Below are 25,913 nucleotides of genomic sequence, written 5' to 3'. Positions count from 1 at the left end.
GCCCTACTTTTGCTATGTGCCACACATTTTGATAGGTTGTATTTTTATTTTCATTTAGTTCAAACAATTTTAAAATATCTCTGTGACTTCTTTGACCCATGTCCTAGCTAAGTGTGTTGTATAATCTCCAAATATTTTGGGACTTCTACATATCTTTCGGTTATTGATTTTTAGTTTAACTCTATTGTGTTCTGAGAGCAAATAGTGTACAATATCTGTTCTTTGGAAGTGTGTTTTATGGCCCAGAATGTGGTCTAGCTTGATGAGTGTCTTATAGGAGTTTGGGAAGATGTTTTCTGCTGTTGTTAGATGAAGACAATTGGATCCTATTGATTGTTGGTACTATTCGGTTCAACTATATCCTTACTAGTTTTCCACCTGCAATCTATTAATTACTGATAAGGAATGTGGAACTCTTATACTATAATAGTGGAGTTATCTATTTCTCCTAACAATTCTAGCAGTTTTTGCCTCAGATATTTTAACTCTCTCTTTTGGGTACATGTCAAAGATTATTATGTCTTCTTAAAGAATTGACCCTTTTATAATTAAGTATTGCCTCTATTTATCCCAAATAATTTTTATTGTTCTGAATGTGCTCTGTCTGAAATTAATATAGCTTTTTCAGCTTTTTTTAAAATTAGCATTAGTACAGTATGTCTTTCTTTGCACCTTTACTTTTAACCTAAAGGAAGTTATACTTAAAGTAAGTTTCTTAGAGACAACATAGAGTTGGGTCTTGTTTATCTGCTGTAACAGTTTGTCTTTTAATTGGTATACTTAGACCATTAATTTGTAATGAATTATGGATATTATTGGCTTAATGTCTGCCACATTTATAAAGTTTTCCATTCTTTACTATTGTTTTGCTGCTGCTGCTGCATTTTTTTAATCTTCCCATCCTTTTCTTCTTTTTCTGGTTTCAACTGAGCATTTTATGATTCAGTTTCTCAGTTTCTCTCTTAGCATATCAATTGGACTTCTTTTAAAAAAAACTAAGTGGTTTCCCTGAAGTTTGTGATATACACTGATAATTCATCTGATTCTACTTTCTTTTATTTTTAGTTGATATATACTTTATTGATTGGTATTCGTACTTTAAATTTCAGCTATCTTGATACGCAAAAAACCCAAGACAACCTAAGTTTGATGTGCTGCATTTAGAAAGGATATTTAATTTATAATAAAAGTTTCTTTTATTGTCCTTTCAGAGTGTCCTCCCATTTACTTTTCAAACCATTATGACTTGGAACTTTTCCCACCTCTACTACCAAAGCTGTTATCACAAAGTTATTAATGTCTGGTTGCTAAACCTAATGGATACACATTATTACTATTTGACCTCTTTTTAGCATTTGATACTTTAATCTACTCTCTACTCCATGAAATTCGCTCTTTCCTTGGCTCTCATGAGGACACCATCATTTCTCCATTAATGCCACCTGGCTATTCATCTTTCTCTAGACAAATTTTTCTTTCTCAGATTACCATTTAGTATTCCCAAAAGTTCTATCATTATCCCTCTGACTTTATCTGACTTTAACTAATTTTCCATATACAGTAATTCTAAGTCTGGGTCTGGAAGCCCTAAGCACCTCAAACGTCTCATGTCTATTCATCAACAGTTTCTGATCTTCTTTATCTCATCGAGGTACATCTGTTATCTCGTTACACACATGTGCATACACACACACCACACACACACACTGGAATCCTGGATTCTTGAATTCCTCTTGTAATTAGCTTCCTCTAGCTGCTGTAACAAATTACCACAAACTTGGTGGCTTAAAGCAACAGAAATCTACTCTCTCACACTTCTGGAGGCCAGAAGCCAAAATTATACCACTGAGCCAAAAATCCAGGTGTCAGCATGGCCGTGTTCTCTCTGGATTCTCTTATGGAGAATCCATTCCTTGCCTCTTCCAGCTTCTGGTGGCTGCTAGCACTCTGTGGCTTGTGGTCACACCATGCTTATCCTCAAGGCCAGCATCTTCAAATCTCTCTTTGCTCCATCTTCATATCATCTTCTCCTGTGTATGCGTAATCTATCTCTGCCTCTCTCTTATATGGATACACGTGATTGCATTTTGGGCCCACCTGGATAATCTAAAATAATCTTTCATCACAAGATCCTTAACTTGATTCTATCTGTAACCCCATATAACTTTTTTTTTTTCCAAATAAGATAACTGTAGAGATTAGGATATTGTTATCTTCTTATGGGGTTACTTTTCAGTCCACATACTTCCAATTCCTCAGTCCTCACATATAACACACCCAGTGAATCACCTCCGGGCTATACTCAAATTATATATGTCAGCTCCAAAGCTTCTAATTCTCTACTTCTTTTCCTCCCCCACTCCACTCCCCTCTCCTTTTCTATCAGGAGAATCAAAGAGGAAGTGAGCTATTGTTCTGAAGGATTCATGTCCCATGTCCTCTGTTTTACAGTGGAGAAAAGGATTGAAAAATCATTGACCTAATTAAGTTCTGCTGTTTCAGAATAGAAAGATAAGACCCACCCACTGAATGACTTCCCAAAGCCATGCATCATATCAGTGTTGGAACTAAGACCAGCACTCAGATCCCTGGACTCCCACTCTAGGGCCTTTTGCACTTTCCAAGTTGCTGTAAGTCAGTAAACAATTGCAGGCCGAGTAAGAAGTATTACAAGTAGTGTAATGTCTCACAACTACACAATGATTTTAAAGTTTATGAAGTGCCTTCACACAGGGTCTTGCATTTTAAACTTCTTCTCTTGCAGTTAAGTGATATTTTTTTAAAAACCCAGATTTTCCCTTCTAATTTTCACTTCCATCATCCTACTTGACATCAATTTAACTTCAACCTTGATTTTCTGACATAGCCTGATAACATTTCCATCAAATTATCTGAGTCTTATCAGTGATAACTCAGATTCCTTAGTTTGGTGAATAAAACCTATGTGAATTGGATCCACTTCACCTAACCTTGCTGGGTAATGACTCATTAACTTCCAGTGGAAACCTCTGGATACTCTAATTATTACTGACAACCACAAAGCCCACCCTACTCATGTGTAATTTCATTTCTTAGGTTGATCACACCGTGTGGAATACCTTCTCTTATGAACCAACTGAAATCATTTTCTTCTTTCAAAGTCTACATTAAGCCTTATTCAATCCATTTTTCCTGATTAATATAGCCCACACTTAACCGTTTTCATTCATTATATAAACATTTAGCACATGCCATGTGCCCAGCTGCACACAGTGCTGAGGGTACAACCACCTAGCACAGACCTTACTACCAGCAAACACCTCACAAATTAGTATAGAAATTAGTCAGGTAAACAGTTACACTAGAGGGGGCACCTGAACGGCTCAGCAGGTTAAGCATCTGCCTTTGGCTCAGGTCATGATCCCAGAGTCCTTGGATTAAGTCCCACATCTGGTTCCCTGCTCAGTGGGCAGTCTGCTTCTTCCTCTTCCTCTGCCCCTCCCCCTGCTTGTGTGCTCTCTCTCTCAAATAAATAAATAAAATCTAAACAACAACAACAACAACAAATCAAACCGAACCAACCAACCAACCAAACAAACAAAACCAAAAGAGTTACACCAGAGAATAAGTCCTTGGTGGGGTAATGGTAGAAAACTACGTGAGCATAAAGGAAGGTACTCTGACTCGAGGAGGGAAGAGATGCTTAGGGAAATCCTCCCAGTGAAGATGCTATCTGTCTTTTCAATTCTGTACTTCCCAAGTTTTTGATACATTTCCCCATGATTTCTTTTTTTTTTTCCTAACATATTAAATTTCTACTTTTCTAAAAGACTCCTCTGCCATCAGAAACTATACAGATCTCCTCTATAAAACATATTTCATTCCACTTCTACTAATTCCTCAAGTCTTAGTTCAAGCCCCATTCCTGCCCCTGTACTCTCTCCTATCTATGAACTACTATCTGTACCATTAATTGGGCATAAATTCTATGCTGCCTTATACTGTTATTTAAGGTTCTGATTTTATGTGTAACTCATCTTTAAAACTTGATTAAAGGTCTTGAAATGTCCTAAAAGACTTGTACCAGATCATTCAGGTTATTAATTCCCTACAGTATCTAGAATCATATGCAAATTATAGATATTTATTTCAGGGTTTTATTTCAAATGTGTTGAATATTCATTTTTATAAACTGTACTTGAGTCATTTTAAGTATTAATGAACAAATATTTTAAACACCTATTACATGCAAAGTCCTCCACCAAAAGCCTTCAGAAACATGGGATTAGTAACAGCCAAGGTCATAGAACCTCTGAGTTGACAAAAAACAGTAGAGGCCCCCCCCACCCCCCAAAAAGAATTAGTCAGTCCTGTACTCAGCAGATAAACTTCAACTAAAAGATGAATGAAAAAACTACAACAAAAGAATTGGTGGTGAGCAGTAAATCCACATAACTGTGTGGGTATTATTTTTATAGAACAGATTGTAAATGTAGAAATGTAGAACACCTAAAGAAATGTAGAAAGAACATAACAAAAGTTGAAAGGGACAGTGGGATAGGAGATTGGAGGTAGTATAAGCATGTTGATTTATACATCTTTAATAGCCTCATTCAAAGGTAGTAATTTAACATTGTAAATCAAGTTACGGACTAGACATATTTTAACAGTATAAATGTTGACACTAAAATAAGGAAATATGTTATAAAATAATGAACACAATCAATGAAAATCAGGTGGTTGAGGAGACTGAAAAGGGGAAAGAAGTGGAAATATGCTACTTTTATCATTGCTGTAAGTAAGGAGTCAATATACCTCACACGGAAGTACAGGATTATGGGTATATTATGTAAAGTGATAGTTATTCAAGTGGCTTGTCTTCACCTCATAGCACTTATCACAGGGTAATTTTACATTTACTTACATGATTATTTGATGCAACCAGAGGGTAATCAATGAAGAGGATGGACAGTGTCTCTTTTGCTCACTATTACACCCTCAATTCCTAGCACTGTGCTCAAAAGTATGGTCAATTCTTGTTATTTACGACTGTTCTGTTCTATAAAAATTTCAGTGAACACTGAATTATCCAACACTGAGCCGTTGCTTCTAGGAAAAATCCAGTGTCAGGTTCTTCTAGGTCTCTGCTCTCAACAGTATCAGCAACCAATCACTACACAATCTTCTTTTATACGTGTTTCTATTTAAAGACACTTTAAAGATTTTATTTATTTATTTTTGACAGAGAGAGAGAGAGAGAGAGAGAGAGCAAGAGAGGGAATACAAGCAGGGGAGTGGGAGAGGAAGAAGCAGGCCTCCCGCTGAGCAAGGAGCCTGATGCGGGGCTTGATCCCAGGAACCCGGGATCATGACCTGAACCGAAGGCAGATGCTTAACCACTGAGCCACCCAGGCGCCCCTAAAGACACTTTAATATATATTGTTGATTCATTAATATTGAACAGACAGCCAACAACACTGCAACTCATGCCTGAAAGCAGCTTAGCCAACATATATGTTTTTTGTCTGTAAGGCACAGGCCTTCTTCGTGCTTAGGAACACAAGACAGCACTATGCCCCAAGGGGCTCTTTTAGACAGCAAAATCACCAACAAAAAGCACAAAAATTTTAAAAACAGGCACTGAGAAAAGACTGAAAACAGACTGAGCAAGGGGCTGTTGTTTACAGTATGAGAGCTGAAATAAGAAGGCAGAGCGTATCCCTTGTTGGATGTCCACTGGGAGCGTGTGTTTTCACCATCCTGGTCATAAGGACCAAGAGTCGCCCTATATACTGCTCTCCTGCATACAGTTCACCTATTATAAAAGGAGAAAGAGCTCTCTCTACAGCTCTGAAGTATTCTGCATATCATTGAGTTAAAAAGACAAACTATAGGAGCACCTGGGTGGCTCAGTTGTTTGGGTACCTGCCTTTGGCTCAGGTCGTGATCTCAAGGTTGTAGGATCTAGTCCCCTGTCAAGGCTCCTTGCTCAGCAGGGAGCCTGCTTCTCCCTCCATCTCTCCTTGCTTGTGCTCTCTCTCCCTCTTTCTCTCTCTGACAAATAAATAAAATTACAAAATGGTGAAGTATAGCACAGGGTACTGCTTTGGGGGTCAGAAATAATTTTAGCAGTTAGGTAAATTTGCACCTATGGAATCCACGAACAATGAGGATCAACTGTAATTGTAGAATTGAACTGGATGTTATCATCTCACAACAAACATTTGTAAGTTACTGGTTATTAGTGGGTGTCTCTTATTATTGTGATTCTGAACTGTGCAGGTTAAGGAATTTCTATGAAAACTAAATAAACTTAATAACATGTCTGACTAATACACATACCTGTATGGACTTTCTTCTTACTTAAAGGCAGCTTAGGGAATTTTGGAGGTAAAGGTCTTCGAAGTAGTTGTGGGTGCTCTTGCATTTTAATGAACAATAAGCACTGTTTTTCACAGCTATTAATTGAGAGTTGCAAACGTTTTGATTATGCTTGAACTGTTGCTGAAAAATCATTCATTACAGTCTAGATTACATCTTAGTGAAAATCATTCTGTGCTAATATTGTACTGAGTCCAAGCAGAATTCCTATAGAAGAGAGGATAAGAAAGAAAATTCTTTAAAACTTCTAGAAAGAATCTAGATAAAATTTAGGTTTACAATTCACACAGAATCTTAACATACATATACTATTACCAATCAGGATCATTCTAAAATTTCCCATGTTAGCAAAAATATTCAGTCTGCCAGTATTATATCATCTAGTAAATACTGATTTTCCAGAGCAGTAGAAACAACACTCATTTTTTTCCTCTACCTTCAAAATGTTATCACTTCACATATTTGGAAAAAGATTTGGTCAAAAAGATAAGGAAGTCCCTCCATGACAGCCTCTTAAAACCCACAATACCTAACCATTCACAAATAAGTTGTTTTCTTTCTGTAATAATGACTTGTTATAAACTGCAACCACTACTAGTTGGGTTATACTATTTAATCAAAAAATAAGATGATCTTCAATCTAATTAGATTTTCCAGGATCTCTATTCCAATTAGTACTATTTAGAAATGATGCCAGAAGATGGACCCCCAAAACATGACCTTAGATTTCAGGGCAGCATCAAAGTGCCTGACCCATCACTCTTCCGTTGACAGTCCAGAAGGGAATGCTTTGGAGCTGCATAAATGGGCCGTTTTATCCCTAATAGATAACTTTGCACACAAGGGCTCAAGGTATTATCCCTGTTAGTACGTCCACTCGATGCTGGTAATTTTCCTTCCATATTATCGGAGAATACCGGTCCATCCTTTAAGGCAATCAGCTGCTTCTCAAAATAACTGGCTTTTCCTCTTTCCTCTTTGCCTCGGAATTTAGGCAGCAAGGTAATGGTCAATGGAGGTGGCGGGTCTTCCCGCGGGAAGCACCTAGGTTACCCTCGTCCCCTGGCAAAGCGGACAGAGGCCAAGGCGACTGGCCCTATCAACCGGAAGCGATAATACCGCCCTGGCCGCGGGACTCTCAGGCGCTAGAGAGGAGGGCGGGGCCGGGCGGGGCCGGGCGGGGCGCGTGCCCGAGGAGCCTCGGGGAGCGGGTCCCGCCCCTCGGCTCGGCTCCGCGCGCGCGGAGCCCACTGGCCTTTCTCGGCCACGGCGTCCGGCTGCCGGGAGGCTGCGCGCGGTGGGGGCTGGAGGAGAAGTCCGCTCCGTGTGCACCTGCTGTACGGAACCCCGTGGTGACAATCGTTATTACTATTTTCATTCTTAATGACAATGACCACTCTTACTTATTTACTCTTCTGGATTACACGATTTATCTAGGGGCTGGGCTGGCCGTCTTTAATGCTGCCCTTGGGAGCAGCCGGGTCCCGTTGCTGATTTTGTAGTACCCCCCCCCCCCCCCCCCGAAAAGCGAACGCTCTTGTTTTCTTTCTGTTCATTTCATGCAAATTGTTTTCTCTTTCTGATCCTTTCAAGTTCCTGGATGAAGAGAAACTGAGTAGCAATAGGGACAAGAAGGGTCCAAACGGGTTTTAAAAGAACCCCGTTTCTCACTGTTAACCGTGATGTGATTATCATAGTATGGCTTGTCTCCTCTGTCATGTGTTGATAAACCTGGACATACAGTGGTCGGTACATCGTCTGTGTTTGCATGTGTGTGCGTGTGTCTCTGAAGATTTGAGGGAGAACGAGTGTGAGAGAGAACTCATCAGGTAGGTGTGTAAATCCCAGCCCAGAAAGTAAAGCAGATGGAGCTTCCTCCCAGTCTCATTTTTCCCCCTTAAGTGCAAGTGTAGGAACTTGAGGAACAGGTGTTGGAAGATGAGAGACTTCTGCATAAATCTGCCCAGCTTTGGGGATCTTTTAAGATTTAGTCCCTAACCAAGTCTTCCTTTTTTTCTCCTTAGGAGCAAGCTTATATTTTAAAGCAGTGAATGAAAAAAAGTGGAAAAGTAAAAAAAGTAATTCATCAGACTATGGGAAATAGCAGCTTGTTTTTCTTTAGAGTATTATTAGCACGTGGTTTCTTTTTCCTTGTGGGATTACTGAGTCCCAATGAGACTGTGGCGGCTGGCGTGGATTTATACCACTTTTGCCCATGTCTACTCCGTAGTTTGATTAGCCTCTCAGAAAAACAAAGTTGACAGTAATAGGCAGATATGATTGCTAGGTTTTGTCTCAAATAATATTTGTTGTGCTTATTTTGTAAGCATGAAAAGTGTTTATGTTTTTAGGCATAAAAATGTATATTTTGCATACTTAATCTGTGTTTCAATATTTAAATTGAGTCAGGTTCTTGTGTTCTCAAAATTTGTTGGAACCATGAGAACTACTGAGATGTACTTTTACTGAACAATGCTTGGCCTTTAAAATTTTTGCTTAGTGACTCATAGTCACAATCAAGGCAATGTCCTTATCAATAATTTAAGGAAAAAAATGCTTTGTCATATATGAAATCAGGTACCAGACTTCATTTCCTGCAGATATCTTCTAGCAAGTATCTACAGACAGAACCTTGGGCTGTTTAATATGGAAACAATGTACAAATGTAGACTGGATTTAGAAAACACAAATCACATTCAATTTGGATTATTTTAGTATTTTTATTTCACTTATTAATTTTTTTTTTTTTTACTATTTTTGAAAATGTTACTACCTAATTTTTTTTTTTCCTTTAAAAAAAAAAAGCACACATGTCTCTTTAAGGACTAAAGCTCCATCTTTGACTTTAAGGGTCTGTTTTACCTGTTGTACAGTATGGTCAGCCTATTTATTTGTCCCATTAGCTTTGCAGTTTTGGCAGAACCGTGTGATGAAGCTTGTGAAACTAAACCACAACACTTTGGCTCTTTTAGCATATTGTATTAAGGAAGCCAGAGCAATGGTGAGCCAAGGTTATACACATCCTGTGTTTTTGTGCTTTTTTTTTAATGTTGCTAAAAATGAGATAAAAGCTAAAGCAACCTTAGGCACCCCGAAGTTAATGCTATTGATTTTTCTAATGCTTGGGGAATACTTGGGGAATCTCAGATTTGCCTGTTAGGTGAGAGGACACAGCTCTGCTAGAAAGGTGTAGAAATTGTTGCTAGAAATCTTTACTATTTTCGATATACCTCTCTCCTCTTTCCTTTTAAACATAACAGGTTTACTGAATTGTTTCATTAGTGTAGATTTAATCTAACATTTTACCATGTGGAAATAACTGCAGTAATTTGTATTTTTATGCTCATATTAGTTTTTTTGGAGGTTCTTTTTAAAAATGAAGAGTTATTTTTGTGTGCATGTTGGTTAAACTGTTGAGTCCCTACAGTAACCCAGGGCACCACAGCACTTTTGAGAAAGAGGTATTTACTTGGTCTGAATTCATTCAATTCTATATACAGTACCAGGAAACGTCTTACTCTTCACCAGTCACAGTGGCTTAAATTTATAGATTTTTTTTGTGTGTTTTCATGCTACATAAAGAACAGTTTTATATTTTTCTTAAATGTTAATAAAGATATTTTGAAGCTGCTTTTCTTTTTATCTCTCATATCTGAAAGCTTCATTTCTGTTCTTAATTATTTTAATTATTTCTGGCCCGTTATTTAGTTACTTCTTTTTGTCTTTCAGGATGGTAGTTATTTCCTTTCCTTTGTTTGAAGTAGAGATTCATCCCGAGATTCATTTAAAAAAAAATTTACTAAGGAAATGATTTAAAAATTGTTAATAAGAAAATATCATGCAACCTGCATCATAGAATTAAAAAAAAATCTCAAAAAAAAACTTAAAAAAAAATCCTAAACATAATGAAAGGACAGTGTCTGTTTTTAAAAGCATATTCATGGATTTACTCATTCATTCCAAAGAGATTTATTGGAAACCTACTATGCATAAGATACTTTGCAGGTGCTAAACTGTAAGCTTTATTAAACAACTTATAATGATTCATTTGAGAATATATAATTTTAGACAGTGAAATGAAATTTTAAATCATTTTGAAAGGCTTTACTTATCTATTAAGTACTTGAGGTTTTTAAAATTTTTTTAACTTTTTTTCGTTTTGTTGTTTGGGTAGAATAGTGTTATTTATTTACACTACCCCGAATACTTGAAAATAGTTGGGTATTTCCTTTGCTTCAGTGATGGTTTTAGACTGCTTATCTGCACCCGGGAGATATTAGATATCTATGTATATTGTGTGACTGTATCCTTCACCAAAAAAAGGTAAAAAAAAAATATTTGTTTCCTTTATGTTAGGTTGACTAAGCAACCTTGCCTTTGGTGCTGTGAATGATGAAATGTCAATGTTGGTTACTTACTCTGTGGGAAGGCACTGTTCTTAGCTTTGATTTTGTTTTATCTTACTCCAGAATTATCATGCTAATTGCACATTCTCATATCCGCATCAAATTTCAATCAAAGGCCAGGTAACATAGCTCAGCTCCTCAGGGTTCAAATCCCTGGCTGCCCTTTCTTAGTTCTCTGCCCTTGGGCCAGCTGCTGAGCCTAAGCCCCTTTGGTTTCCTCACCTGTGAACCTGGGGTAAAATGGGACCTAAGTCAGGGTATTGTGAAGATCTAAAGCAATAATCTGTGTCTAGGACTTAGTTTTGTGCTACATACAATGAGTCCTCATTAGATGCTAATTGTTAGGAAACAAATGGCCCAGGTGTCCTGTCTGCATTGTCCCTGCTTTATGTGATAATAGTTGATGATTGGTGAATCCTGGGCATTTAGTCATAAAATATAGCACCTAGTTGGCTACCATTTCAGGCATGGCAGAGAACCACCTGCTGCTCTCACATTGTAAAACAGATGTGTGCTGTAGGCTGGTTCCTCCGTTCTGTCACATAGATCTTATGCCCCTCTGGGCTACAGAAGACCTGTGGGACAGCTTGTACCTGAAAGTGTCCAAGTCAGTGATGTAAGAAGACCTCGATTCGTCCTCCACGTGAGTCGAGTCTAGGAGCTGCTGTCCCCATTGATTGCATTGGACCATATCCATGGGGAATCTCAACCAGTGACCCAAGGATGAAAGCCGACCTGTTGTCAGCATCCTCTGGGCCCGCTAGCTGGTGAGCCTAACAGTGGTGGAAAAGGCAAAAGGGCTACAATGTGACCCTCCTTTGAATGGCTAGAGGGAAAGGTGTTCCAAAAGCACAGAATCCTTCCCAGGTGTTTTCTCAGGTGCATGTTCATCTACTGAGACTTTGGAACTAGCAGAGATCTGATCCTAAATCTTTAAGAAATATGTGCCGTGCCCATAAAGTATATGAGTCCCATGCCCCCCGTTCAGTCCTCAAAAAAGTCATGTAGTATTTAGAACCAAAGGTGAGTCGAAATGCTTTGCAATGACACTGTTCCCTCTAAGGCGCAAAGCAATTTATGACGTTAAACATTGTGATGACACTCTTCATTCTAAGATGCATAGCAGTTTATGACCTTAAACAGTAACCATGGTGCCTTTGCTCCTCAAACCTATCTTTCTGGTTTCTGCCCACAACCCTGACTAAGCGCATGCTTTACCTTCCGTGTAACAAGGCTAAAATGGTGCGGGGGGACCAGGATAGGGAAGAGCACAGATTGCCTGGACATGTGATGTGTGCATCATACTCTCTGTGTTGGTGAGGAACTTGCATTTCTTCCACCTTAGCTGGACATGTAGAACGCTGGCACACTGTCTCAGCATCACTCCGTGGGTCTAGCACATTCTTGACAGCCCTTCAGGATTTACAACAATCTCAATCCCTCACCCTTATGTTTCGATGTCAGAGATTTTATCAGGGTTGAGATAAGGAAGTTCCAGACGTTGCCTCTCTCCTCACCCTGTCCCAGGCAGTGACCCGCCTTGATGAAAATGGAGAAAATGGCTTCATTTCCTCCGCCAGGTATGCCAGGTGAAGTAATACGGTCCAAAAGAAGGAGATGTGGTGTCCAGCTCTAGTCAGGGGCCATGGGGAAGACAGATTGTGGTTCTTTACTCTTCCCTCCCCTGCAGTTCCAAGCAGAACACCCACACTTTTATCTGTTTGATCTATTAATATGGTTCTGCTTAAGACTTGCTTTAACGAAAAAGTTCTGTAACTACCAGAGATTTGCATGCAAACCAGCAATCAACATGAGACTTAGTCTGTGCTCCTACTTCTCTTTGGATGGTACCTTGCTCTGGGCCATGGGACCTTTGCATGCCATTGCTAGTGTGGGTCCCTTCCTTGTACTCAGGAACCCCAACACCCCTTCACTTAGCAACCTACCCAGAATCAGACCCATAAGGAGATACCTGGAGTCATCACTTCTTTCAGCTAGAGCTAAAGAAACCAGAACATTCCCTCCTTCCTGCTCCTTTCCCCAATCCCAGACTCTTGGCATTAAAAAGGATTGCTTTCAGTGGATCTGTAACTTGGTATATCACTTTACCCAAGTGATCCTACTTGGGAGGAAAAAAAAAAAGCATCTCATCCTGCATACTCTCTCTGGTTATTCTCAGTACATAGTTGCAAAACACTTGGTGTCCCCAGTGCAGGTAAAAGGGAGATGGCACCAATGGGCTCAGTGAGCAGCTTGAAGTGATTGATGACAGGGATTGAAAGTTGATCCATTAATGTAACAATTCTGGCTTGTCACCATTTGTTTAGTAGAGATTATTTAGTTAGGAACCAGAAGGGCCGGTTTTGCTAATCCACTGTAAAATGAGCTGTGATGAATTATAGCAGTGTGCTTTGTAGATCCACACCTGAGGACTAGACTTGGCCCGGTGTTTCTTGATATGTATATCTCACTTATTGATCCTTATTTTCAAGGAGAAAAAGACATTTCGAAAATGAAGCATTTTCCATAAGGTGTAGAAATTTCGAGCTTCAAATGCTGCAAGGACATCCTATAGTAGTGGAGGTGTGGATTTTAAGAGCCCAGAATTTTCCATGAGTTTTTGACATGAGCTGGCTGGAGGATAAAAGAATCACACACGGGAAGGGCTCAGGCTAAAATGGAGGGAAGGACTTTACTGCCTGCTTGACCTCTAGACCTCTCTCAAATGACCTCTGTCCTTCTGAAACATCCACACAAAGGCAAACGGGCACCATTCTAGTAAGAAGAATAAGTGAGGGAACAATAGCACGTACATACCGGCCAAATAGTAGCCCTCAGATGGCAATGCACCATGTGGCTGGCACAGCCCTCCACCATCACTCAGTCCCTGGCTTGCAGCCTGGGAAAGGTAACACCTGGCCCTGCCCAGTCGTTCCACCTGGCACGGTGGGACAAGGAGACGCCCAACCCTAAGGGTAAGGGATGTGCTTCCCTTTCCAGCAAGACCACCAGCAGCGGTGACCCCAGGGGGCTGACTGGGACTGGAAATGGAGAGAGACCTGGAGTGTTCCAGGGGCGCCAGGAGGTCCAGGTGCAACCTGCTCAGGACCCAAGGCTGGAGAAGCCTAGCCTCTCCATGGGGAGAGGCACTGGGGACACAAAGCCAAGAGGCCAGGGAGCATCCGCTGTGTCAGAGGACCAGGCCCAGCAACGCTGCTGAGGGGCAGAGGGCAGGAGGGTGAGGAGGTGATGGGGGTGGGAGTCCCAGGGGCAGGGAGGAGAAGGACATTGCCATTCCCCAGGAATGTCTGTCTCTTGGGAGCCTGGGCTGACATTGCCATTCCCCAGGAAGGTCTGTCTCTTGGGAGCCTGGGCTGAGCCCAGGAGAACATGGGGTCACCATATCAAGCTGACAGGCACCTTTCTTCCAGGTACCACATAGCACCTGTCTGAAATACAAGGGACAGACTTTGGATGGGGTTGGGGTACAGCACAGGAGGTTGGTACCAGAGAGTTCATGCAGCCTTAATGAGAGAGAAGATCAAGACCCTGTCTCTTGACACCGTACATGCCCTTTATAGCAGGTTTATACTGTTTTTTTTTAAAGATTTTATTTATTTATTTGAGAGAAAGAGAGCCTGAGAAGGGGGAGGGGCAGAGGGAGAAGCAGGCCCCCCTCAGAGCAGGGAGCCTGAGGCCAGACTCTGATTCTGGGACTCCAGGATCACGACCGGGGCTGATGACAGTCGCTTAACCAACTGAGCCACCCAGGCAATGGGTATGTTTCCTGAGTGTGTGATCATGAAGTTTATGTAAGAAGTATCATTACTGAGTCACTCCAGGACAGCTCTAGCTTGAATCGCCGAAGGAAGATCCAAGAGAGTTGTTGGGGTTGTCTGTGTTTTCCAATTTGTTTCTCAGGCTGAACTGGGACTCAGAGTACTGTGTCACCTCAGGTGGCTAACTTTTGTGAAGCTCAGTTTCCTCACCTTGAAGACTCTTTCCATATTCCTGCTCTATGGTTCTATTACTGATTTCTATTCATGAGCTATTATTGATCACTAACCGTAAGTGTAGCCCACTAATTATTGAATAGCTTGACATTTCCCACATAAACCAGTCTTGGAGTAAGAATGTCTATAAATCTACTTGACTTTCTAGTACTAGACTGGGTGATTTTATTTGCTATAAAATAATATCTGTTAAGCTTGGTGGATGTTAACACTGAGTTTGGTATTTCCTCAATTTAATGAACAAAAATGTATGTGTTTTATGAGTTTTGATCAGCTCCTCCTTCAACTTTCATATTTTTAATTGAGTGTTTCAATATCAAAGTCATTAATGCTTCTTGGGAAAAAAATAATAGAAAAGTATAGGATGTAAATGTCTTCTACCCTAAACCATTATATTTATTATATAATATAATTAATATATATTAATATAGAACATATAGTTAATGTATACAATTTCATATATATTAAATAATTTATAATATATAACTATATATAATTTTTAATTAAGGAGATTACATTGCCTATATTTTTTGGTGACTCAATTTTTTTTTAAGGATTTTATTTATTTATTTGACAGACAGAGATCACAAGTAGGCAGAGAGGCAGGCAGAGAGAGAGAGAGAGAGGAGGAAGCAGGCTCCCTGCAGAGCAGAGAGCCCGATGTGGGGCTCCATCCCAGGACCCTGGGATCATGACCTGAGCTGAAGGCAGAGGCTTTAACCCACTGAGCCACCCAGGCGCCTCAGGTGACTTGATTTTTTTCATTTGTTTTATCTTAGACATTCTGTGGGACCATATTTATAGACCCACTTTATTGTTTCCAATCCAGCCTTTGCTTGTACAGGTTCCAGAACCTTGCTTTTTCAATCTGCCCAGGTGTTGTTAAGAAATACTGAACTAGGGGTCATGAAACTAGTACATGTTTATTGTAGGAAAATCAATTATACAAATAAACAAAAGAAGAAAGAAAAACTTCCTGTAATCCTTTTAGTATAGAGATAACTATTATTAATATTTTGATATAATATATATAACTAAAACATTTTATATATATACACATATACATATGTACACATATGTGTTTTAATTTAAAAATATTGTATCATTGCTATTTTATAGCTTTGTTGTTTCTTTCAAAAATATAAGAATTTTTTTCCATGTGGCATAAGCATTCTATTTATTTATTTTTTAAAGATTTTATTTATTTATTTGAGATGAGAGATCATGAGTGGGGGCTTGGGGGTGAAGACAGAGGGAAAGGGGGAGAAATAAGTAGATTCCTCTGCTGAGTGTACAGCCCGACATTGAGCTGGATCCCAGGACCCTGAGATCATGATCTGAGCTGAAGTCAGATACTTAACTGTCTGAGCCACTAAAGTACCCTTGGCATAAACATTTTAAAGCTTTTTGATAAAATGCCCCCTATTTGTCTTCTAGAAATCCTGATTTAAGTTCCCACCAGCTGTGTGTGTTTATTTCCCTTCAGGGAGCTAACTCATCCTGGGAATTAATCATTTTTTAATCTTATTCTGATAGGTAGAAAATAACATGTTATTTTAATTTGTGTTTGATTATTAATGAGCTTAAACATCTTATTCCTCTGTTTATTACCAAATATGATCTATTATAAATGATTTATCCTAGTCTCTTGCCTATTTTTACATTGTAGTATTTATTGTTCCCTCCTAATGATTTTTGAGGGATATTTGTATATTTTGGATACGTAATATACCCAGTTTGCCTACTTTGGCTATTTAAGATAAGAGGTAAAATGGTTACATATTTGGGTCCTTAAGCCAAACATACATGGTTTGAGTCCTGGCCTTACCATTTACTAGTTATATGATTTTGGTCAAATTGCTCAACCCTTTAAGCCTTAATATCTACATCTGCAAAATTGGGATAGTAATGGCACCTACCCCATAAAGAGCTGTGAAAATTCAACGAGAATGTCCCTAAAGAGCTTTACCATGGTGCCTGGAGTATTGAGCATGCTCAGTCAACTTTTTATTTTTCTCAGTGAAAATTCAGAACCTAATAGTAGAAAGGAAATGTCACACCATGACCATTATTATTATAATTGTATGGGAGAGTGACTTTGTCACTAAATTATACTAAAATGGAACTTGTGCTCTTAAAAAATAATCCATATATAGGTATTTATTTATACATATATCATATGAACAGTCATAAAGGTATTTTACATATATACATACATATGTATTTATAGATGTATATATGTGTATGTCTATATATGTATGTTATATGAACAGTCATAAGGTTACTTTATACTTGAGCATGTGTAGTTTGTTTAATTGGTTAGAAATCAGTGCTAGGAATTACAGTTGTTACATAGCTGCCAGTGCTGAGGTGGACAGCCTCCTACCCATCCCAAATGCATAGAAATATCAGATAAAATATGTAGCTGAGGGGTGCCTGGACGGCTCAGTCAGTTGGGCATCTGCCTTTGGCTCAGGTCATGATCCCAGGATCCTGGGATTGAGTCTCCTATTGGGTTCCCTGCTCTCTCTCTCCCCAACTTCTGCTCACTTGCTCACTCTCTCAAATAAATAATATCTTTTAAAAAAAAAATAGCAGAGATGAGCAGAAAGGGAAATAAATCCTCTTGTTGGAAAGAAAAAGAACTCAGTGGCAGTGAAGTCAGGTCAGGATGAAGCCACGGCAGTCCACAGACTTGTCTAATTTGGACATGGGCTTTTAGAGCCAGGCACTGGGTTTGTACCACATACATGGGGAGTGGGGAAGACTCTCTAGTCTGTAGCGGGAAGAGAACTGAAACAAAATACCCTGCATAGTGTTGAGAGCCTCAACTGTGGTCCTGTCCCTGAAAATAGAAAATCTGCACCCTGGCCAGGAAAGTAGAGGAGCAAGGGAGTTTTCTGGGACCTCTAATAAGAGCACTGATCTCTCTCCTGGAGGCTCCACCCTCATGACCTAATCCCCTCCCATAGGCCCCATCTCCCAGTATCATCACTCTGGGAATTAGATTTGTACATACAAAATCTGAGGGCACATAGACATTCAGGCTATGGCAGCAGGTGTCCTAGTTTGACTATAGAAGAAGCTGGTTAGAGAAGGCTGCCAACGTACGTCTGAGAAGGGACTCAGATTGTCAGGATCTGGAACAGTAGAGAGCCCCTGAAGGATCTGGAGCGGGGCGTCTCCAGGATCTGCATTAAGAGATAAGTCTGAAACTGACACCAAGTTACTCTCTTAATTTCCAAGGGCTAGTGAGAAGAGAACCAGCTCCAAATAAATCATGAGTTCGGGCAACATGAAAGCCAAATGATGTCTGGGCTGCTGTAGTTCAAAAGCAAGGGCAGAAGTGAAGCATTGATCTCCTGAAGAACACAGTGGGTAGCACGGGCAGGGAACAGAATAACCTGTGCTGGTGGGGACAGACATCCTGCTCTCCAGGCAGCAGGTGATTTAATTCCGGAAAATCGCCGCTCTCCTCATTCAAAGACATACCTCGATTTTGTGGTTTTTGTTTTGAATTTAATTTTTAGGCTAACTTTTGATTTATAGGTAGGATCTAAATGCATTGGCAGTTTATCTAAGTGCACTAGCAGTTTTATGCTTGCTTATTGTAATAGAAATAGTTAACGACAACTCTGGAAGTCTGTGATCATTTTCCCAGATATTTATTCATGTTAGAGAAATTCTGGTCCAGTTGATGTCCCTCATTTCACAGTTACAGTTAAGATATAAAATGGGGCGCGGGGGTGGCTCAGTGGGTTAAAGCCTCTGCCTTCGGCTCAGGTCATGATCTCAGGATCCTGGGATCAAGCCCCGCATCAGGCTCTCTGCTCAGCAGGGAGCCTGCTTCCTCCTCTCTCTCTGCCTGCCTCTCTGCCTACTTGTGATCTCTGTCTCTGTCAAATAAATAAATAAAATTTAAAAAAATAGCTTAAAAAAAAAGATATAAACTGAAGCCTAGGAAGGTGACTTGTAATAACAGTAGCTATAATAAAAATCCTTTCGGTATGAATGTTGGCACTTTTTGGGCATATGCTGTGTATTGGTCATTATGCTAAGTGCTCCCCATGCTGCTTCTCAGTGTATGCCTTGGAATGATTCTAGGATGTGGATGCTGTTTACTTTTCTTATGTTGATGAAGAAACAGGCTTCCAGGAATTAAGAAGCTCATGCAAACTTACAAAGATCATCAACCCAGGAACCAGGTTTGGGATCTAAGCCTTGGTAACTCCAGAGCACATGCTCTTAACTGTTTTGCTCTAGTGGCTTGACCTGGCCAAACAGGTGGAAACTCGGGTATATTTAAATGTAGGATTTCCTGATTTGTGTTGGATATTTTCTACCTCACCTCAGGCCTCCATTTCTTTGAAAGCAGGTAGCTGAAATCACCAAGTAGTTCAAGATCTCACTGCAAGAAAAATGTTCCATTAGGCACATCTACTATATCAGAAGTTCAGAATGTTTAGTCACTTTTTAAATTTCACTTGAGAAAACCTTTGACTTTTCGTGGAGTCCCTAGGATATTTTAATTAGGTATTTGGTACATCTTTTATTTTCTCTATTTGTTTATTATTTCCCTTATATTTTCCCCAGGTGTTCAGGTTTGGGGACCAGATATTGGTCCCATAAATAGTTGTTGGTACTTGTACACTTGTATATACTCTAGAGGGACAAAAAATTGAAGAGGTCTTTTCCAGAAGTACGCACAAGTACTTCCACAAAACCTGGGTATAAATTAATCAGTGCTGTAAAACTTTAAAATTAGGGCTACTTTTCTCCTTTGAAATCAAACATCCTCTTCTATAATTGATTGCTTGGTCTAGATTGAAAATCTATTGAAGCAGTTAACCTTTCTGTTTGATAATATTGTTAGCTGTTTTAGGTTATACCTTAGCTAAGGTACTCACTTGATAGACCACAATATTAATGTTAAATCCGTTCTCTACCTACTCAGTACCTGCACCAGTGGAGATGAATAGGGAGGGAGAAAAACCATGCAGAATGCTTTACATTCACGATCACTTAATTATTCATTACAAAGGGGAAAAAACACTAGCTTTACAGTGGAGGACCATGGCAGACCTCAGGTGCCCCATGATATAATGCACTAAAAAGGACACATCACTTATGTGACATTCCTGCCCAAAGTGTAGGCCTGATTTAATTGTGAGGAGACAGATAAGCCCAATGAGAGACATTCTATGACTAGCTTTTTCCAAAATGTCCAGGTGTTGAAAGACAAACTGAGGAAGTACCTCAGGTTATAGGGGACTAAGGAGACATCACAACTAAATGGACTATGGGATCGTGGATTGGGTCCTACTCCAGAAAAAGAACACTAATAAGACAATGTGCTAAATTTTAAAAAGGTCTGTAGTTTAGTTAATAGTGGTGGATCGAAGCTAATTTCCTGAAGTTGCCAGTTGTACCATGGTTATATAAGATGTTAACATTTTAGGAGGTGGGGGAAAGGGCATACAGGAATTCCTAGAACACTTTTTGCTCCTTTTTTGTAATTCTGAAATGATTTCAAAATGAAACATTAACTAATAAAAGGAAAAATATTTTTTTTAAGTGTAATCACTAGCTATTAATGTTGCTTAGGCCCCACACCAAATTCCCCTCAAGCAGCCTCTCTTCCAAACCCCTAGCCCACTGTTTTACACTCTCCTTTCTTTATAGCCCTTCCATAGCTCCTTCTGCAAACTCATTCATTGTGGAAATAGAGATAGTCAGAAAATTTTGCACAGGTCCGCCTCCCAGCACCTGTGACCATCTACTCTGCTTTCTCTCCTGTCTTCACGGATGAGCTGTCTCTGCTCCTTGACCAGGCCAAGCCCCCCACTTGTTTACTAAAGCTCATCCCTTCTTATCTTTTCAAGACATTTGCTCCATCAAATCTTCCCTCTATCTCTTGCATGATTTTTTTCCTCTTTCTCTGATGGGTAATTAATTCCCAGAATCATAGAAACTTACTGTTATTTTTTTCCCACCTTAAAAAAGACACTTGAGGGACACCTGGGTAGCTCAGCTGGTTGTGTCTGATTCGTGGTTTCAGCTCAGGTCATGAGCTCAGGGTCCTGAGATCGAGCCCCATACCAGGGACTCCATACTCATCATGGAGTCTGCTTGTCCCTCTTCCTCTGTGCACTCTCTCTTTCTCTCTGATAAATAAAATCTTAAAAAAAAAAAAAAAAGACACTTGAGCCCATACCCCCTTGAACCAGCTTCCACATTTCTTTTCTTCCCTTTACAACAGATCTTTTAAAATGTGTTTATAGTTTCTGTTTCCAATGTCTTCCCTCCCATTCTTTTGGGAAAAGAGTCCAATGGGACTTTGGCCCCACATCTCCACCAAACTGTCCTTACATGATTACTGATGGCCTCCATGTTTCAGTGGGCAGTTCTCTAGCCTTACCTTACATGACCAGCAGCAGCTTTTCAGAGATTGGTCCCTCTTCCCAACTTGAAATCTATCTTTAGTAGACCTCTAAGTCATCACAGGCACCTGTTCTATTTCCTATCTCTCTGAGCATTCCTTCTTAGTATACTCCGCTGGTCCCTCTTCATTTTCCTAACCTTTTATGTTGGAGTGCCTCAAAGCTCAGAGCTTGGACCTCTTCTCTTCCTTATCTATATTTGTTCTCTAGGTGATCTCATCCAATCACACAGCTTTAAATACAATCGATGACTTCAAATTTAACCCCACAGTGTGGGTCTCCAGATACAATAGGCCGCTGCCTGCTCAATTCTCCTAAGTGGGTCCCAGATAGGCACAACAAGTCTAAAACAGCTTGTGCTGGTCTCCACCTTCAAGCCTATTCTCATCTAGTCTTTCCACATGGGCTAAAGCAGACATCATTCTCTACCACTGGCTCAGGCCTAAGGCCTTGAATTCATCCTTGACTCTTCACTTTCTTAAATGCTGCAAAGAATCTGTCAGTAAATTCTTCCAGCCCTACTGTCAAAATATACACAGAATCAGGTGACTTCTTACTGTCTTCACTGCTGAGACCTTTGTCCAAGCCATGCCTGTCTCACAGATACTTGCAACAGCCTCCCACTGATTTTACTGCACCCAGCTTTCTCTCCTTTGGTTCAATCAGGAGACTTCCTTCCCTGCAATTACTTCTTACATCCCTTATGATAATAGTCAACACCCTGTGCGAGCAGGTCACTCTGACCTCATCTGCTCCTCCTCCTCTCCATCTTTGCTCATCACATTGGCCTTGCATACAGGAGGTGCACCTTTCCCTTAGGACCTTTGCACTTTTTCCTTCTGCCTGGAATCTTCTTATTCCAGAATCTGCAGGGCTTACTTCCACTCCTCACCTTCAGCATCCATGTCTCTCCTATTTCAGCTCAAATGTCACTTTCTCAGTAAGACCTTGCCTGGTAACCTTATTTAGAATTTCAAATCCATATCACCCTTCTCTGCCTAAAGGAAACACACACACACACACACACACACACACACACACAATTCTATTCCCCCTCCCTTATTTCATTTTTTCTTCCTAAGATTTATCACTGTCTAGTATATTATATACTTTGTTATCTTGTCTATTGTCTGCGTCTCCCAGCAAGTATGTAAACTACAACAGGTCAGGAACTTTTGTCTGATTCATGCATGACTGTATCTCCAGTGCCTCTGATAGTACCCAGCACATAGAAAGTGCTCAATAAATATTTGTTTAAAAAAATGAGTGAATGGATACATAAGTCTGCACTAGAACCTCAAATTTTGGTACAATGGGCTTTGAACCAATGGACTGTTCCATGCCTTGCAAAAGCCTTCAGCAGCAATTTACAATGGCACGTTAATTCCTCACATTCCCAATCTTCTTTGGATTAATGCTAGGCATCCAGTATTAACCACACCAAGGATTTTCCCCTCGTCTCCAGCTGGTGATGATGCCAACAATGATAATAACATAGGTCAAGCTCATTTCAATACCTTGCATAATTTGTTACCAAACTCTCAGTATCATTTTTACTGTCAAACCATTTGTCCCATATGTACAGTAATAGTCACCATTTTCTCACCATTCTTAAGTCTTTCAGTTGTCTCTCTCTTCACTTCCATTATAACTGGATACCTCCTCTGTCAGGTTGTTTCAACATTCTTGAGTCCTTGCACCAGTTACACATGAGAAGGTTAATCATGTTGATGACTCTCCCATAGCTTCCTTGTTTCTGTATAAACATAGCAAACCCACCATAGCCCAGAGGCTGTAAGTTAGGGACGTAAAATTTAATTTTTAAAAGTTCATTAATGATATTTTATTATTTTTTAAGATTTTATTTATTTATTTGACAGAGAGAGAGAACAAAAGCAAGGGAAGTGGGAGAGGGAGCAGCAGGCTTCCCACTGAGCAGGGAGACTGCGATGTGGGGCTCGATCCCAGGACCCTGGGATCATGACCAGAGCTGTAGGCAGACGTCTAAGATACCTGAAGGCAGGCATCTCCATTGACAATATTTTAAAAATCAGATAATTTCACATAAAAATTCAGACTTCTGGTTTCTCTTGAGCAATCAAGTTGGTATTCTTTCTGCTACTACCTATGGACAACGCTTCTATTTTTCCAGCGGGTGTCAGTTTCTGTCACTTATACCCAGCCCACGTCACTCCAGTTAAGCACCTGCCTGGTCCCTGTAGGTGTTTGAGATTGACTCAAACCACAGGCAGGAAAATGACTTAGATGAAAACAACCCTGTGTTCCCATGAATGCCACCTACTAGGGTGGGCAGAGTTGGCACACTTATTCTGAAGCCTTGTTTTCCTGAACACTTAGAAAATTAAAGTTTTTAAATTCAGTAGTTTCAGTAAATCTACTACCAACAGCGATTTTGGAGAGTTTCTGCTTCATTCATTCTAGGGCCATTTTTTTAAAAATTATTATTCTTCATTTAAAAATATATTTTTTGTTTATCTTTCATTTATCCTTCATTTCTTTTGATTCAAACAAGGAAGGACAGGGATGCCTGGGTGGCTCAGTTCGTTGAGTGTCTGCCTTCAGCTCAGGTCATGATCTTGGGGTCCTGGGACTGAGCCCCACATCAGGCTCCCTGCTCAGCCGGAAGCCTGCTTCTCCCTCTTCCTCTGCCTCTCCCCCTGCTTGTGCTGTCTCTCTCTCTCTCTGTCAAATAAATAAATAAATAAATAAATATTATCTTTTAAAAGAATAAATAAACAGGAAAGGACAATGAGAAAGGAGATGAGATGACAAAGGATCCTTCCCCTTCCCATTTCTCATTCCTCTGACTGGAGTTTGTCAAATACTAGGAAGCCTTTGAAGGCTAAACCCTCACGGTGTAGACAGCTGACACCGCCCACTGGAGAGGTGGCAGGAACCACTCAACTACTCAGGTTAGAATGTGTGACAACTTGGGCATATTTTGTTGCATTTTCTGGCTACTATCTAATTCATCTAAAAGAAGACCTCTGTTTGCTGGTTAGTAAGCAGTCAGCCTTCATCTGTAAAAAGTTTGTACCCAAAGGACAATGAGAAAAGCAAGTGAATTAAATGTCACTGAGGTTTAATCCTGTTTACTTTGGATTGGAAGCAAAAAGGCAGGATGCAAAATGTCAGGAGGTAGGCTATGAACTCTGTAGGAATAGAGGATGTGACTGTTTTATCCACCACTGTAGTCTCAGTGTCTTGTAAAAAGTAGCATGAATGAGGAAAATAGTGAATGAATTTGGATGTTGTGATGATGCAGGTAGAAACAAGTTTTGAGATTTTCTGGGCACTTCCAGGGTCTTGATGATGGAAGGAGATCTTACACATTATTGTAAATGGAAAGAGATTATTGATATTCTTGTTGGGTCCAAGAGACTTCATTTTGAACCATTTCCTTTCCCTGAATAGGATTTTTCTCAAAATGGACAGAATTTAAAGTGTACATACCTTCTCCTTTATTGACACTTAACATTTACTAGGACAGAAAAATAAGAATAAAATATAGTCATCTATTATCTAATACAATCTAAAAAAATCTGAAATCTAATTAATATTATCTAAGCATATTCCATTACATGCCAAAAAATTAATCAAATTGGCCTTTCTTCTTTCTCCCCTCTTGATGTTGGAGGTGAGTCCTTGAACGTCCGCTCCTTTGCTTCTCAGTGCTTCTTCCTGGAGAGCTGACCCTGACTCGAAGCTTTAATTCTCTCCATGCTGATGAGGCTCAGATCTGTGTCTTCTGCCTTGACTTAGCCCCAGAGCTCCATTACATAGCTTGCGTTTTGCACCGGTGAGCAATCCTGAGCATTTTCAATGTTGCCTTAATGCCACTGTGATCCAATGGATTCCCCCCACGCCTTCCTAAAATGTCACACTTCGACCCAGGACATCCCTCTTCCCTGAATTCCCTAGCTGTTTGACCTCGAAGTCATTCTTGCCTCATTTTCTCATTCGTCCTCTGCACATACCCTCAGAAACAGTCTTGTGTATGTCTCTTGCTTCTGCTGTCCATTGCTGCCACTCCGGCTGGCAGCTGCTGCCCCCTCCCTCCGTGGTTGCCATTGCCTCGTAACCCTTCTCCTTTTTCCCTGTCACCGTCCACCCCATTCCATCTGTCTGCCCCCAGACTGATCTAATGCAGCCCATCTCATTGTCTTACTCTTTAGCACTTATGTTTCCTGTGATTCTCTTTACCTTTGTTTGTTTTGTGTCTTAGACACAGTACAGTCTTCATTAAACACAGTAAATACTTACTTCATAAAGGAGTGACTGAAATATGGAAACTGTGTCATATGAGTTCACTGAAGCTACTCTGTTTGGCTGACTCTGCAGAGAATTAGCAGCTGATTCATATTTCTATTTAAGGAATGGAGAACTTGACCAGAAATATTTTCATATTGCAGCTGCAGATACACAGTAGAAACAACAACTTTTCTTCTGGGCCTCAGTTTGCTTACCTTAAAATGGAATAAATGCCACTCACATTATGGGGTTGCTGAAAGTATTGCATGTGATGTGCCTCAGTGCTGGGCACTGGTGGATGCGAAAGAAATTCCAGTTGAACTGTAATAAAAAAAAAGATTGTTGGAATGAATGAACTTGACTTGACATAATGACGTATTTCAGTATTTTCTGTAGATCACAACTTGCACACTTGGATTCAA

The 25,913-nt window shown here is 40.0% G+C and overlaps 2 protein-coding genes across 3 annotated transcripts in view; one reads left to right on the top strand and one right to left on the bottom strand.

Moving 5' to 3' along the window:
- The window catches only part of LRRC63 (leucine rich repeat containing 63), a 40,740-nt gene extending 33,258 nt beyond the window's left edge, over positions 1-7,482 (bottom strand). Inside the window, exons 1-2 of one of the 2 annotated variants that reach the window (XM_032874011.1) lie at positions 7,278-7,482; positions 6,322-6,567 (exon numbers count right to left, since the gene is read on the bottom strand). In XM_032874011.1, coding sequence (XP_032729902.1) covers positions 6,322-6,406 — 85 coding nt within the window. In that variant the 5' untranslated portion in view covers positions 6,407-6,567; positions 7,278-7,482. Of the gene's footprint in view, positions 1-6,321; positions 6,568-7,231; positions 7,247-7,277 lie in introns of those variants that run through there. The other variant, XM_032874013.1, reaches the window with a different exon arrangement.
- A 194-nt stretch (positions 7,483-7,676) lies between these two features.
- LCP1 (lymphocyte cytosolic protein 1) overlaps positions 7,677-25,913 on the top strand; it is an 81,755-nt gene continuing 63,518 nt past the window's right edge. Inside the window, exon 1 of the mRNA XM_032874010.1 lies at positions 7,677-7,697. The gene's annotated coding sequence lies outside the window, so the exon portion shown is untranslated. The remainder of the gene's footprint in view (positions 7,698-25,913) is intronic.

This window comes from Lontra canadensis, unplaced genomic scaffold, assembly GCF_010015895.1.
Source record: "Lontra canadensis isolate GAN:19392208 unplaced genomic scaffold, GSC_riverotter_1.0 scaffold51, whole genome shotgun sequence".
Classification (NCBI taxonomy): Eukaryota; Metazoa; Chordata; class Mammalia; order Carnivora; family Mustelidae; genus Lontra; species Lontra canadensis.
Note: the sequence above shows the minus strand (reverse complement) of the source record. Positions and strands in the feature narration are given on the sequence as shown.